Source organism: Protomyctophum parallelum, assembly GCF_964188405.1.
Source record: "Protomyctophum parallelum genome assembly, chromosome: 15".
Classification (NCBI taxonomy): Eukaryota; Metazoa; Chordata; class Actinopteri; order Myctophiformes; family Myctophidae; genus Protomyctophum; species Protomyctophum parallelum.
The window spans coordinates 43,815,754-43,828,873 of NC_139710.1; the positions used below are offsets into that span (position 1 = coordinate 43,815,754).

At 41.8% G+C, this 13,120-nt stretch overlaps 1 protein-coding gene across 1 annotated transcript in view; it reads left to right on the forward strand.

Annotated features, from left to right (window-relative positions):
- Positions 1–13,120, forward strand: part of LOC310872060 (transmembrane protein 132C) — a 198,609-nt gene that overhangs the window by 39,824 nt on the left and 145,665 nt on the right. Inside the window, exon 2 of the mRNA XM_083783755.1 lies at positions 1,426–2,314. Coding sequence (XP_083639881.1) covers positions 1,426–2,314 — 889 coding nt within the window. The remainder of the gene's footprint in view (positions 1–1,425; positions 2,315–13,120) is intronic.

Sequence of the window (13,120 nt, forward strand, 5' to 3'; positions counted from 1 at the left end):
ATACTTTCTGCTGAATGTTCTCCTATCATGACGCAAGGGATCATGTGGTTACGTACGGACTATTGTGCTGATTGGTCCAACAAGGCCACCTAAACAGTGATGCCCTTCAGATGTTGGAGTCTGTCTGCCCGCCCGCCGGCTGTACCCCTAGCTGCCTCAGTGGAAAAACAGCGAGGTCAAGTGGGGCGCCATGAATTACAAATCCCCTGCTGATTTGTAAATTGTCAGGACATTGATTTACAAGGCCCAGCTAAGGATTGAAATCCTCTGGCAGCGTGAGGATGGGAGCGTGCAGAGGGAGTGTAATCACACAGCAGATTGCTCTTGAAGAGAAGGTCAAAGCTCGCTCTCTATGTGATTAAAACCTTTTATATGTGTGTAGTGCAATTTCTTGGCCCATGGGGCCATAGGTGATACAAAAGGGACTAACCGCCCCCTCCCAAGAACAGACCCTGATTGCACCACAGGAGAACGTTTGTAATCACTTTAGGAAAGTTTGTCCTAATTGCTTAATTATGATTGTTGCTTTTGAATTGACAACCAAAGCAGTTTTGTTCACATCCTGCTATGATTGCCTGACCTGACAACTCAACTGCAAATATGTTTTTCATCAGCTATCAATGCATCTATTAGCTGTATGAAGTGACTTTAACCTCTTTTGGAGTCTTATTGATATGCATTACTCTTGAAAGTAGGTCAGCCTGACATCAGGTAATTTTCTTAATCTAATGAATTCTCCAAAATATGTTCAGGCACAGGTGAAATAAACAGGAAAAAAAACAACAAGTTGAAACATTCCAAAACATAATCACTTATCACACAGTAATACAGTAACTTGTATTTTGCATTCGCTAATCTTCTCTTTATAGCATAACCATAGTCTGGAGTATTTGTTAGATGTACGCATTTACAATGTACTGTGCATACGACATACATCATTTAATTTAAGATTGTCAGAGAGATTACAAAGGGATTAATTATTTCATACAGAAGGATGGTCTTCCTGCTTTCTTTGTCGCACCTCCAACGGTGCCATGGGGGACTATGCATGGCAGGGGCGTCCTCTTCCCTGAGCCGAGCCTAAGCCTGACCGCATACCAGTATACAAACAACTTAGTGTGACAAAAGTTGTACTAAATATATGTCATGTGAGTGAGATACTCTACAGTAAGATGAAATGATTTTTGTTGCATTAAGTTCCTCTCTCGAAGAGAGTCATTTGGGGAAATGACTCTCTTCTTCGAGTCACAACTGAGGTTACTGAAGTAACCTGAAGTTACGTCCGTTCTGTATCCACTGCAGCCCTGCTAGTTTTACTGAAAAGACTTGATACTTCACATAAAGGTTTATTGGCAGAGGAGGCTTGCTGCCTGTGTGCCCATTGTGTGCTTGTCTTGACTCTGGCTCTTTTCTTATGTCTTCTAGTAGCCGACTGTCGGATCTTAGAGGGCTTGCAGAGATATGCCTCCATCCCCACATACCTGCCTGTCAACTACCAGGTGTTCAACGCAGACTCTGCATTCTTCCTGAAGGAGGCCAACCAGGAATTCATGAGGAACTCTAGTCTGCTGTCACGGACCGAACCCTTCTTCATCTACCAGGCCCGCAACTTGCCCTCCGTCAACGCCAGCTATGGGCCTCTGTCTGTGGAGCAGCCCGTCCCTCTGGAGCTCTTGCAGAACCCGGGGACATTCCCCACATCCTCCATGTTCACATTCAACTGGAAGGTGCAGACGTTCATCATCAACAAAAAGATCCACCTAGCCAAGCCCAAGGTACATGTGCTATTCTACGTTGCAGGCAGAGACTGGGACGACTACAGTGCCATTGACAAGCTGCCGTGTGTGCGTATGTTCGCCTTTCACGAAACCCAGGAGGTGCGTGGCAGCTGCCAGCTCAGAGGCGAGCTGGGAATTTGCGTGGCTGAGCTGGAGCCACTGGCGAGCTGGTTCAGTCCGCCTAGCGTCATGCCTGGGCGCCAGAGGATTCCAGAGGTGTCTGAGGGAACCCCAGTGGAGCTCTACTACATGTTGCAGTCCACAGAAGCCGGCGAGTGCCACTCGGAGGAGGTCAGGAGAGACAGCTACATCCGCTCGGGCCAGGAAAGCCTGTTTGGTACCGCCACCACCACTCCGCTGAGGCGGATCGGCAGCGTGAGGCTGTATCTGAACCCTGATCCTCCCCCACTAGCCGAGTACCGGCTGGATAGCAACTTCATGGTCATGGTGCCTGCTACACCCATGAGACAGAGGGACACAGTCTCTGCCTTCATCACCGTGTCAGCCTACTCTCCTGTGGAGATCTTTACTCTCAGGTAAGAGCACACTTCTCAAGCTATTTCTGTAAGTGTGTCTTTGAGAATGTGGCGGGTTCTGGCCTTTTCTGTCAGGCACCAAGGGTGGCAGGCAGTGGAACTCTACAGATTGGTTTGTGGTTACCCCCTACTTTAGTATGATGTGTATCAAATAAGTAGTTGCCTGGCCTCTGCAATTAACTAACCTCAGACAGGTTAGCCAACCACACTACAGCAAAACAGTGACAGCACATCTTTATCTATTGGAATAGGTTAAGTTCACTGAAGCTTCAGATGGGTATTAATTAGACTCTGTGGATGAGACTAAGTAATTTAGATAATTAACACACAATGCAATCGCAAATGAGAATCACATTAATTAGGATGCATGTCCATTAGTGTAATGGCTGAGTCTGATCTTAACGCTGGTTTAGCACACATTTTTGTAAACCACATTGAGATTGTGTGATGAATAGAAGCCACATGCTGAATGAATAGGTGAGTTGAACTGTTTTGGAATGGGACTTAAAATATAGCCCGGACAAATAGATTATTTATAATCTGCCATGTCTGGACACGGGCAATATGGTGTGAGGGCGAGCGCGTTGGCATTTTCAGCGAGTGAAAAATGCATCAGTGGACACGGCCCCTGTGTGCTTTGGTCAGGTGAAATTCATGCCTCGTTCAGGAAAACATACATTTTGCTTTGCTTAGTCCCTGCTGTGCCACTTCTCCCAGAGGAGAGTACTGATTGCCAAGGCTTGTGATTGTTCTTCATTCCATTTCATGAACTTGACTATGATGAAAAAGTGTGTTTAACTGTACGACAAACTAATAGACATCACCCTGCTCAAATCACAGTGCAAAACAGTGTTACTTGAGCTTGAGTTGAAGGAAGATGAAAATGAGGACACAATCAAGTTGATGTGAATCAGTCATTTTTACTGACCAGGGAAATGTTTTCTGTGTAAATATAAAACAAGGAGTATTTTCTTTTAACCCTGTAGCGTGTCTCTCTCTGCCTCCGTCCATCCGGATCAGTGCAATGCAGGGATGAGTCACAAGGGATGAGTCAAGACAGACGGCCCTTACTTTGTTTAATGTGTTTCAACTGAAACAGTCATGACAACAGCAAGAAGACTGGCCTCAATGATGAGTTGAAACAGACAAAATAGAATTTCTGAAAAATCCCTGCAGAATACAAGAACCTCTCTCTCTCTCTCCTACACTCTGATTCTTGCACTGTCCATGGTGCTGAATGCATGGTGCATATCAGAGAGAAGGTCAGATTACAGAATTTATTATTGTATATGGCTGAGACTGCAAGCTTTATATGGCATCACAAGCCATTTACGCATTCCTTTAATGTTTTCAGATGTATACCTTGTACATTTATATTTGAGATATTAAAGTGACAAGAATAAGCACAAGAATAACAACAACAAGTTCCACCGTCAAATATAAAGCCTGCAACAATGGAAACATTAAGTAAACCATATTCTCCCAATTAAACAACTTTCTGGCATTTATAATTTACATTGATGACAGATGAAGCTGACCTGTTTTCAACTTGTTAGTGTGCTTACATTTGCGCTGCCAGCTGTTTTGGGCTAGGTTTATTTCATCAAAGTACTCATTTGCCAGTGTTAATTGAGATAATTTCAAATTAGCACATACAAAAGATATTGAGTCTTGTTTATTCAAAGCAATCAATTTAAAATAGTTGTTTAGCAATAACAATCAAAAATTGTATTGCCAAACGTATTTTCATCCTGTGGAACATTTAATTACCCACCGTTGGTCCTGGTGCGATAAGGCAATCTATAATTTTTTCTCCTAAACTGAGAAACTCAAACTAATCTGTTTCATCAGTGAAATGAACAGGCCAGGCTGGCCACATTACCAGGGCCTGTGGTGTTTTCATTTGGCAGTGGTGGTCATCTCAGGCCCCGGCTGGCCAGCTGAGAGCTACTGATATGCATGTGTGGTCCTAGGTGATAAGCCTGTCTCCATGTGTCCATCTGTTTGGATGCTTAATCACCCAGCCATGAATACTCTGATCTCTTATATTCACAACAGCATTATCATTTGTGTACTGCATGGCATGCCCGCCGGGAATTGGACATTATTGTCTGTACACCTGCAGTGTGAATATACAGGATTTGTTTATCAAAACTGGTTTATCATCACTACTGCTATTTTAGCATTGTTTAATGTTGTCGACTATGATTTGCACTGTGTGTGTGTGTGTGTGTGTGTGTGTGTGTGTGTGTGTGTGTGCGCGTGCGTGCATGCATGCGACCAGCTAATCTCCGGCACCGTTGGGCAGTGAAAGTTTCACTGCCGGAGATTAGCTGGTGTGCGTGCACAGTTTCACTGTACACTCCCTGGGTGCGAGAGCAGAACCTCGCAACCGGGAAGCCGATTTTTGCAAAACACATTTTTTGACAGTTCTACATATTTTTTCATGGGAATCGGTACAACATGATCTCTATGATCAAGATGGATCTGTTTGATATTGTATAGCCTATTCCATCCTGATTGACTAAGATTAACATCTAAAGTTTGCAAGAGTGGCCCGTTTGAACAAAATGCTGCAAATCATGAATGCAGCGTCTGATTGCTGTGAAACTTCGTTTGAGGAAGTTGAGGAACAAATGCCACCCCTTTAACATTGCCATAATTATTATAGTGCCACTAGGAGGCTGTTTTTTTTAAAGATTGAGTTTTTTGTTGCTTTTCTGCCTTTATTGAAGCTGGACAGGAAAGAGCGAGGGAGAGAAGGGGAGAGACATGCAGCAAAGGTCGTCATGAACGGGACTCGAACACATGGCGTCAGGCCACAGCCTATATGTGTCATGCTCCTACAACTTTTGTCCAAAGATCACGCAAATTGGTACACATTAGTCAAACGATCAAAATGGATCCGTCCATTCTTCAGTGTGCTCCGACTCCCAGGGACACGTTTTCTAGTTTGATTCTTCAGTCTGCACACTTAATGACAGAGTGCAGGGGCAGCAAAAGCCTCCTTATTGCGTTTCGGCATGTTTTGGCTTTATTCCACGTGAACATGGGTCACCACCACACATGAACATTCTGATCATAGCTGTCTCTTTCATACAGAAGATCCGGCCCCTGGTCCGGCTCCCCGAGTACATTTCCACCTACCTCAAAAGCATTATGCTCAAAGGCTTTTGATGTGACACATTTCCTGCAATGAGAGCTAATTTGTTTTTAATAAGCAGTCATCTAAACAATTTTGTTCCTTTACTAATGCCCAGCATGTTACAGCTTGCTGGTATATACTGTAGATGGATGGATAGATACTTTAGAGTAGACAGCCGTTTATTGACCCCAAGGGAAATTCAGGTGTCATAGCAATGAAACACAGAATAGCCCGAATAGCCCAGCACCAGTCTAGTAGAATTATGCTCTTAACCGTGTGGGATTGAATTCTAATTTGATATTAATTCATTATTTTAACTTATGTATGACTGATCTGTCTTTTAAACCTCTAATATATATTTGTTTTATGTGGCACTACCAATTCCACCTCTTCCAAGTCACATATATACCTATATCTATTGTAGCAAGCTATTAACTGACAACGTTAGGAATTTCTTTTGGACTGGGGCAATTCATGCAGAAATGAAATAATAAATGCACTTTGAGGCACTTTGTATAAAAATCTCCACCAGAGGGAATGGAATATCTCTTTGGTTCATGCATGTTAGGGTAGTTCAGTAGCAACAGCACAGGCCATTTATTATCTTTCCTGCATTACTATTGCCTCGTTCTCTCTAGTATGGTTAAATAAAACCACACTCATTTTCAGAATGTGCATGGCCTATGAAAGTCCAATTAGTATTTTTGAATACAGTGTGGACAACATCTCTACAACTCTTAAGGCAAGAGTTAAGACTCAACCTCTGCTGTTATACATTACCAGTATACCAGACTCAACCTCTGCTGTTATACATTACCAGTATACCAGACTCAACCTCTGCTGTTATACATTACCAGTATACCAGACTCAACCTCTGCTGTTATACATTACCAGTGTGCAACCGGGGCTTCCCAATGGATGAATGAGAGATGTACTGCCTGGGGTTGCCCCATACACACATGAGAGACTGACCTTTATCCTATTTTGAATTTCAGCAACCCAACAAGCTTTAGATTTAAACACAGTGCTATTGCACTATGATCCACAAATCATCTACTCTGGTTTCGCCATCGCTTCTAATTAACTTCCAATGTTCTAATGATGTACTGTAGCTGTTCATAAGATAGAAATAAATCTCCCTTTTTTCTGGCTCGAGACGGCCAAAGGAACTTTCCTATGGTGTAGGGATTAGGGCTGCTCTAAAAATACAGATGATCTTGTTTAATATTATAATATAATAATGAGCGCTAATATAATATATTAATTATATAATCATGATTATTGCTAATGGAGTTTTAGTGTAGAAAGATGTTTTTTGTTTTGTTTTTAAATATACATTTCTGAATGTCTTTGTTGGTCATAGGGCTTATCAGTACGATCGTCTTTGGTAAATGGTATGATGATGTCAGTAATTTTATTGTGCACCTGCGAGTGTGATGGATGGGAAGTTGGGTTGTAGTGGTCTCTGCAATGGTGACTTGGTGAGGAGAAAAGGGTGAGGTGCAACAGCTGACCAAAAACGGTGGCACTAATTTGTCTTACACGATTGTATTCAGAAAGTATTCAGAAAGGTATTCAGAAAGGTCTTTGTGCACTTTATGTGCATTTTTCTGAATACATTGAGCCCTGCCTACGCACCCGCCTCAGAGCATACAGGTGTGCATAAGACTTTGTTGCCTCTTACACGACTGTAAAATTGTGATACATAACATCATGATTTTCCATTATTTTCTACTAATTACATTGTGCAATTTGCATATTTCGAAGCATAAATTGAAAGCTGAAATATCCTGAGATCTGTTTTGCCGTCTTCAACCGCTTCCTGCTATTAAGTATTTTAATCACCCATGCCTTGCTCTCATGAAGAAGTAGCCATGACAACAGCTTTTACGAATAAAAACTTTTATTTGCAGCAACAGCTTGCAACAACACCTAACCTAACAACCACGGAGAAAATGGAGAGGAGGTGGTCAAAATAAACACTTCTGACAGTCATAGTCACACAAAAATACATGTCAATAGATTACCAAATTAACACCATGGCATAACATTATACATATAGATCCATAAAACACAATCCCCCAACACATTCCCATATTCAAATATCTAAATAAAAGACGATTACACATACTTCTTGCGCCCCAGGGAATACTGGGAAATCTAATTCCCCCACAATATGTTCAGTGTGTTGTTGTTTAGAGAGCTCTATTTAGTCTTTTTAGAAAGTCACTACAGCGACACTACAAAAAGAGCTTTTTCCTTTAGGCTATCAGAGGTGCCCCAGGTAATCATTAATCTGTAAGCACACAACAGACAGATCATTCATTACTGAAGCCTCTACGTACATATATCGTATATTGTAAGCTCATTCAGCGTTGCAGCTTTCCACAACAACATTACATTTCACACACATGAGCATGACAAATAAATCTCTTGAATCTGGAATCTAGGCCTTCACTATACGTAATGAGTGGGTGTCACAATACAGTAGCTTGGTTTGATCTGTCAGTAACACAATGAAAATGTGTAAATATATACAGTACTATTTCCACTGGTAATTATAATATGTCTTAAAATTGATTTGAGCACGTCTTTCTGATCGTAGACCAGAGGATGACTGGACTAAATTGGATTAGGCAGGATTAGCGCTTGTAAGCAGTGTTCCTGCATTTTGATTCTAATTTGATATTTCCCTACTGTGTTGTATGAATGATGGTGACAGTGTGTTTCCGCTCACAACTGTATGCCTTATCAAGTCTAATTACTCCTTTTAATGTCCTCAGAGAATATAGAGCTTTCAAAATTCCCACATATCTCCTCCTCCTATCTCAAAGGAATCACATGGAGGAAAAAATTTACTTTGGAAAGGCACTTACAGTATGAGTTTCAAGAGCATTGAAAATGACTATACAAATAATGTATAAGCTGATCTCATTAGCATAATTCGTTTTCTGCTATCATTGTGATGGCAATTAGGCTGGTTACATATCATTGATAATTCATTATTATGTCTTGCTATTAGATGGTTTATATGCAAATGAAGAAATGTGGTGAAGTAACTTTTAAGGATATGCAAATCTAATCAAGGCCAGGTCCAGAGCTAACGGTGTATCTAAAATTATGAGGGGTACCTTGAGCTATAGTGCTACAGAGGAAGGCAATTTTTACTGAGGGGGTATAATTTAAATATGAGGGTGCACCCACGTCATACCCAGCCCTGATGTTGAGTGTTAAAAACAAACGGTACTAAAATATCAGCTTACTAAATGCCTTGGTGCAATTCAACTGTTCACCTTACATATCTCAAAAGATTTATTTATTATTATTTATTTTTTGTGATCTCCCTGATCACAAAAAAACCCATACGTTTTTAAATAGGTGAATACATTACACAACATTTTAGAAACAGGAGAAATGGCCTTCTAGCTCATTCCTCACTTCTTGCATTGTAACTTTCTCCCCACACAAAATGTTCGCTCCTCTGTTCTGTGGAAAGCTATATGTGGATCGATAAGAAGTGAATAAAGAGTGCACACCAGCACTGATGGGGGTGCAGGCCAAGAGAGAGTACAATCACTGAATAAGTCAGGGGTGCTGGTTGCACCCCGCTAGCTCTCATTTTTTTCTATCCCGATCAATTGCACATACACGAATTTCATGGCGATCAGTGCTTCTGGCATCAGACTGATCGACATTGTGTTCATATTCATCAGTATCTCTAAAGACTTTATATACCTTGCATTCTTGGATGGTGTCCGCAACTCCCCTTAAGATATTGCAATGAAATGAATGATGACAGATTGCACTAGGACGACAATGATTGAGTGCTGTTTTGTCATTGTTATAAAGACAATTTGTTTTTGCTATGATGCTATGATTGGGGACATTCACATGTCAACTTTTCACAGACATACATGTGCATGCATGTATATGTGTTGTCTATTGGTTCTTGTATAGGTAGGCAATAGGCATGGCTCTTCTACGTGTGCCATTTGTGTTGGGTGTGTGCGTGCGCACGCGCGTGTCCATCTGTGTTAGCAAGCTTGATTGTGTGTGTTTGTGTACTGTACGTCTACTACTGTTTATCATGCACCGAATACCAAAAGAAAGACTTACTGTAGAATTACAATGATCAATTTGCTTCATGTTTTATAGGCAGTGTGCATCAGTGAACAGATTATCTGCCATTAGTACGCTTCATTATTTGTTCCAATGGACAACGAAGAATTAATGTATGCAACCAGTGATCACCAGAAAAAAATAAATAAATGTGGAAATGTGTACATGATAAAATAATAGAATTGTCCACACATGGTTATGATACATGCAGTAAACCCCCAGGGGGGCTAGAGAGATGGAGATTATTTATTTCTGGCATTGCTTTCTAGCCCTGCTGGACTGGTTAGTGGTCACACTCAGACAAACTGAGGTGTAATCTAGTGGAAGAGACGAGGCAATTTAGTGATCTGTGTATTCTCTTCCACAGATTTGACTTTTGAATTAGCTGGAGTCTGTTTTAACGGTTAGATTATTTAAACTCTGAATACATTGATGTCATAAGCGTGTGCATGTGTGTGTGTGTGTGTGTGTGTGTGTGTGTGTGTGGGGGGGGGGGGGGACTTGCCTGTTTGATAGCGCCCAGGATTACATTAGACAATTGACACTGGGTGAAAAAAATGGGTTACAAAATCGTAGCATATAAGCAATAATAAAAAATAAGACCTGTCTGATGTGAGTGGTGCAACAGCGCCCCCCTGTTGGTACCCTACACATAGGGACATACAGACATAGGGATGGACATAGGGACATTGCTGTTCTTTGGAGTGGTTGCACCACTAAAAAAAACCATCCCAGGTATACTTTCATAATAGCCACCATGGGTGCCTGAAACAGAATCCCTCAACAAATGTCTTTATGCTTTCATAACTACGATTAACCTAATTGTATTAATATTACCTGCACATTCGAATGATTCGCTGTACCTCTGTATGGCTAATAATGCATAGTACTCATCAGCATGTACCTGCATTGAGTGACTGATGATCCAGTGCCCTCACTGCTGCAGGTGAGTGACTTTTAATACGTGGCCCAGGCCTGATATAGTACCATGCTTTAAACTCAGGCCCGATTTATTGCTTGCTCGCAGTTTATAGAGCTTTCTTTGATTTTATGTGCCTGACTGTGTGTGTACGTGTGTGTGTGTGTGTGTGTGTGTGTGTGTGTGTGTGTGTGTGTCGTGGGGGTATCTTACAGCACAGAAAGAGACCAGACTTAAAAGTTCAACCCCCTACACAGCTTAAATCTTGTCTCCTTCTAAAGCAACACAGAAAAGCTATAACATGCCCCCATAAAGGTATTAATAGAATTAGATAGCGAACTACTTGTGGTGTAGTATGGACAGCAGTGCATTTACTCATGTGCAGTAGCTAGCTCGTGCCAAAGCGATCGAGCACCCTTATCAGATATACAAGGCCACAACATAAGATCACTCTCTGCAGTCTTTGACACTCATACCCAATCCATTATGGTGCAATCTCATTTGAAAGCCATCATCATTGACTATAAACAGGGACTGAATCAGCAGCTATTGGCCTGACTCTACAGGGAGGAATAATGTGATGAAAGACCCACAAAATGCCTACTCATTTATTGGCTGCCATTGAAGCCATGCATTCATTTTATGAAATAGCTGGTCAAGTCAGATTCACCATAGAGACTAGACAAATGACTAAATAAGTATTAAGTCTACGTGTGTCTGATGGTGATTAAAACATGAATTAAAAGTAATTTTGCTCTAATTTGTTTCATATTAAAACTATGAATTGTACAGTATGAGTATGATTTGGCAACCAGCAATGTAGTGCTTATGCAATTTACAAATCAAACTGACCCCTCGTTCCATTTAAATATCAAACAGTTACAGCATCTTGGATGAGTTTGAATAACTGCCAGGTTCTGCAAGCAGTGCAACAATTCTGGGGCAGTAAAATCAGCGATTCCTTTCCATTTTCTATGCTCAATTGCAATTTCCATGACCACATTTAGGTCATGGAGATGAATTCTGAATCGCAGAACATGTGAACAATGCAGAGTTACTTCTTTTGGGCCAGGTTAAGAATTCTTCTCACGTTTTCAATAAAGCAGCTTGTGGCACCCACCACAAGGTATCAAACCTGTGCCATATTTTCTGCTGAGCTTGCCTATTGGAATTTATCCCGTTACGTTCTCACTTTTTTTATTAGCTGGCAGATTGGATCACAGGCGCATCTGTGGCCCTTCGATAGCAGGTGACTGAGGTCCTGTTTAACAAACACTCCTGCCAAAAGTTGGACCCGGAGAGAAATGGCACAGCCCTGCTGAGCTCCGTGGGGGGTCTTCTCACCTGCCTCGATCGTACCGACTAGTTGGGACTCAAAGAATAGCATCTGAAGGGGTGGGTGGGCTCTATCCATTTATCTTTAGATGACAAGAGAGCCATACACTACACTATACTATTACCTTTTTTTGGTTTTCCATTGGACAAAAGTTACCTGGTACCAGATTCCAAGCTGAAGTGATACCAAAAGGTGATGTGAAACACTGCAGACTACTGATTGGTCATAGAGAGTCATCATTAGTGTCATTGGCATCATTGCATCACGACAGACTCCCCTATTGCAGTGATTTTCAACCCTTTTCATTTCAAGGGCCCCTAGTTTGATGTGCATTCAGCCATGGACCACCATTTTATTTAGCTTTTTATTTTATTTCTGGGACCTCAATCTACACAACAGTTAGAGACTCGTAAGGTTCCTTTTACCTGGGGTAAATGGTGCATTTTATATATCACCTTCATCCAAAGTGCTTTACACTGTGCGTTCTATTCACCCACACACCGGCGGTGGAGGACACCATGCAAGACACCGACATGCTATTCAGGAGCAGGGGGCTTCAGTCAGTGTCTTGCTCAAGGACACCCGGGGGCTATGTAGTGTAGTGGGGACCTTCAAGGACACCCGGGGGCTATGTAGTGTAGTGGGGACCTTCAAGGACACCCGGGGGCTATGTAGTGTAGTGGGGACCTTCAAGGACACCCGGGGGCTATGTAGTGTAGTGGGGACCTTCAAGGACACCCGGGGGCTATGTAGTGTAGTGGGGACCTTCAAGGACACCCGGGGGCTATGTAGTGTAGTGGGGACCTTCAAGGACACCCGGGGGCTATGTAGTGTAGTGGGGACCTTCCGATTCACAAGCAGCCGCTCTACCTCCTGAGCCACTGTCAACCTTATTTACCTACTGTATGTGATAGCCACTAATTCTATTTGGAGCTATGCTGCTACAGTGAATGAACGATCTGTATGTTAATTAAGCATTCACCATGATTTAGCAACTCACATCTCACATGCATATGCTCTCCTTCAAGTTAATGGAGGTCACCCTCTCGCTACTGATGAAAATACAGACAAGAATAGAGCTTCTAAGATCACACAGAACGCATTTTCCATGCCCATATGATATATGCAGCATTAATTATTTATTGGTACAATGACTGAATTAAATCATGATAATTCTATCATTATGGAGAGCTAATTAATAGATTGGCTATTCAATCTATTCTTTTGCTTATATCTTTAGCTCCTTAGCCATTTTATTCTCAGCTAATCATAAACATGATCAAAGCC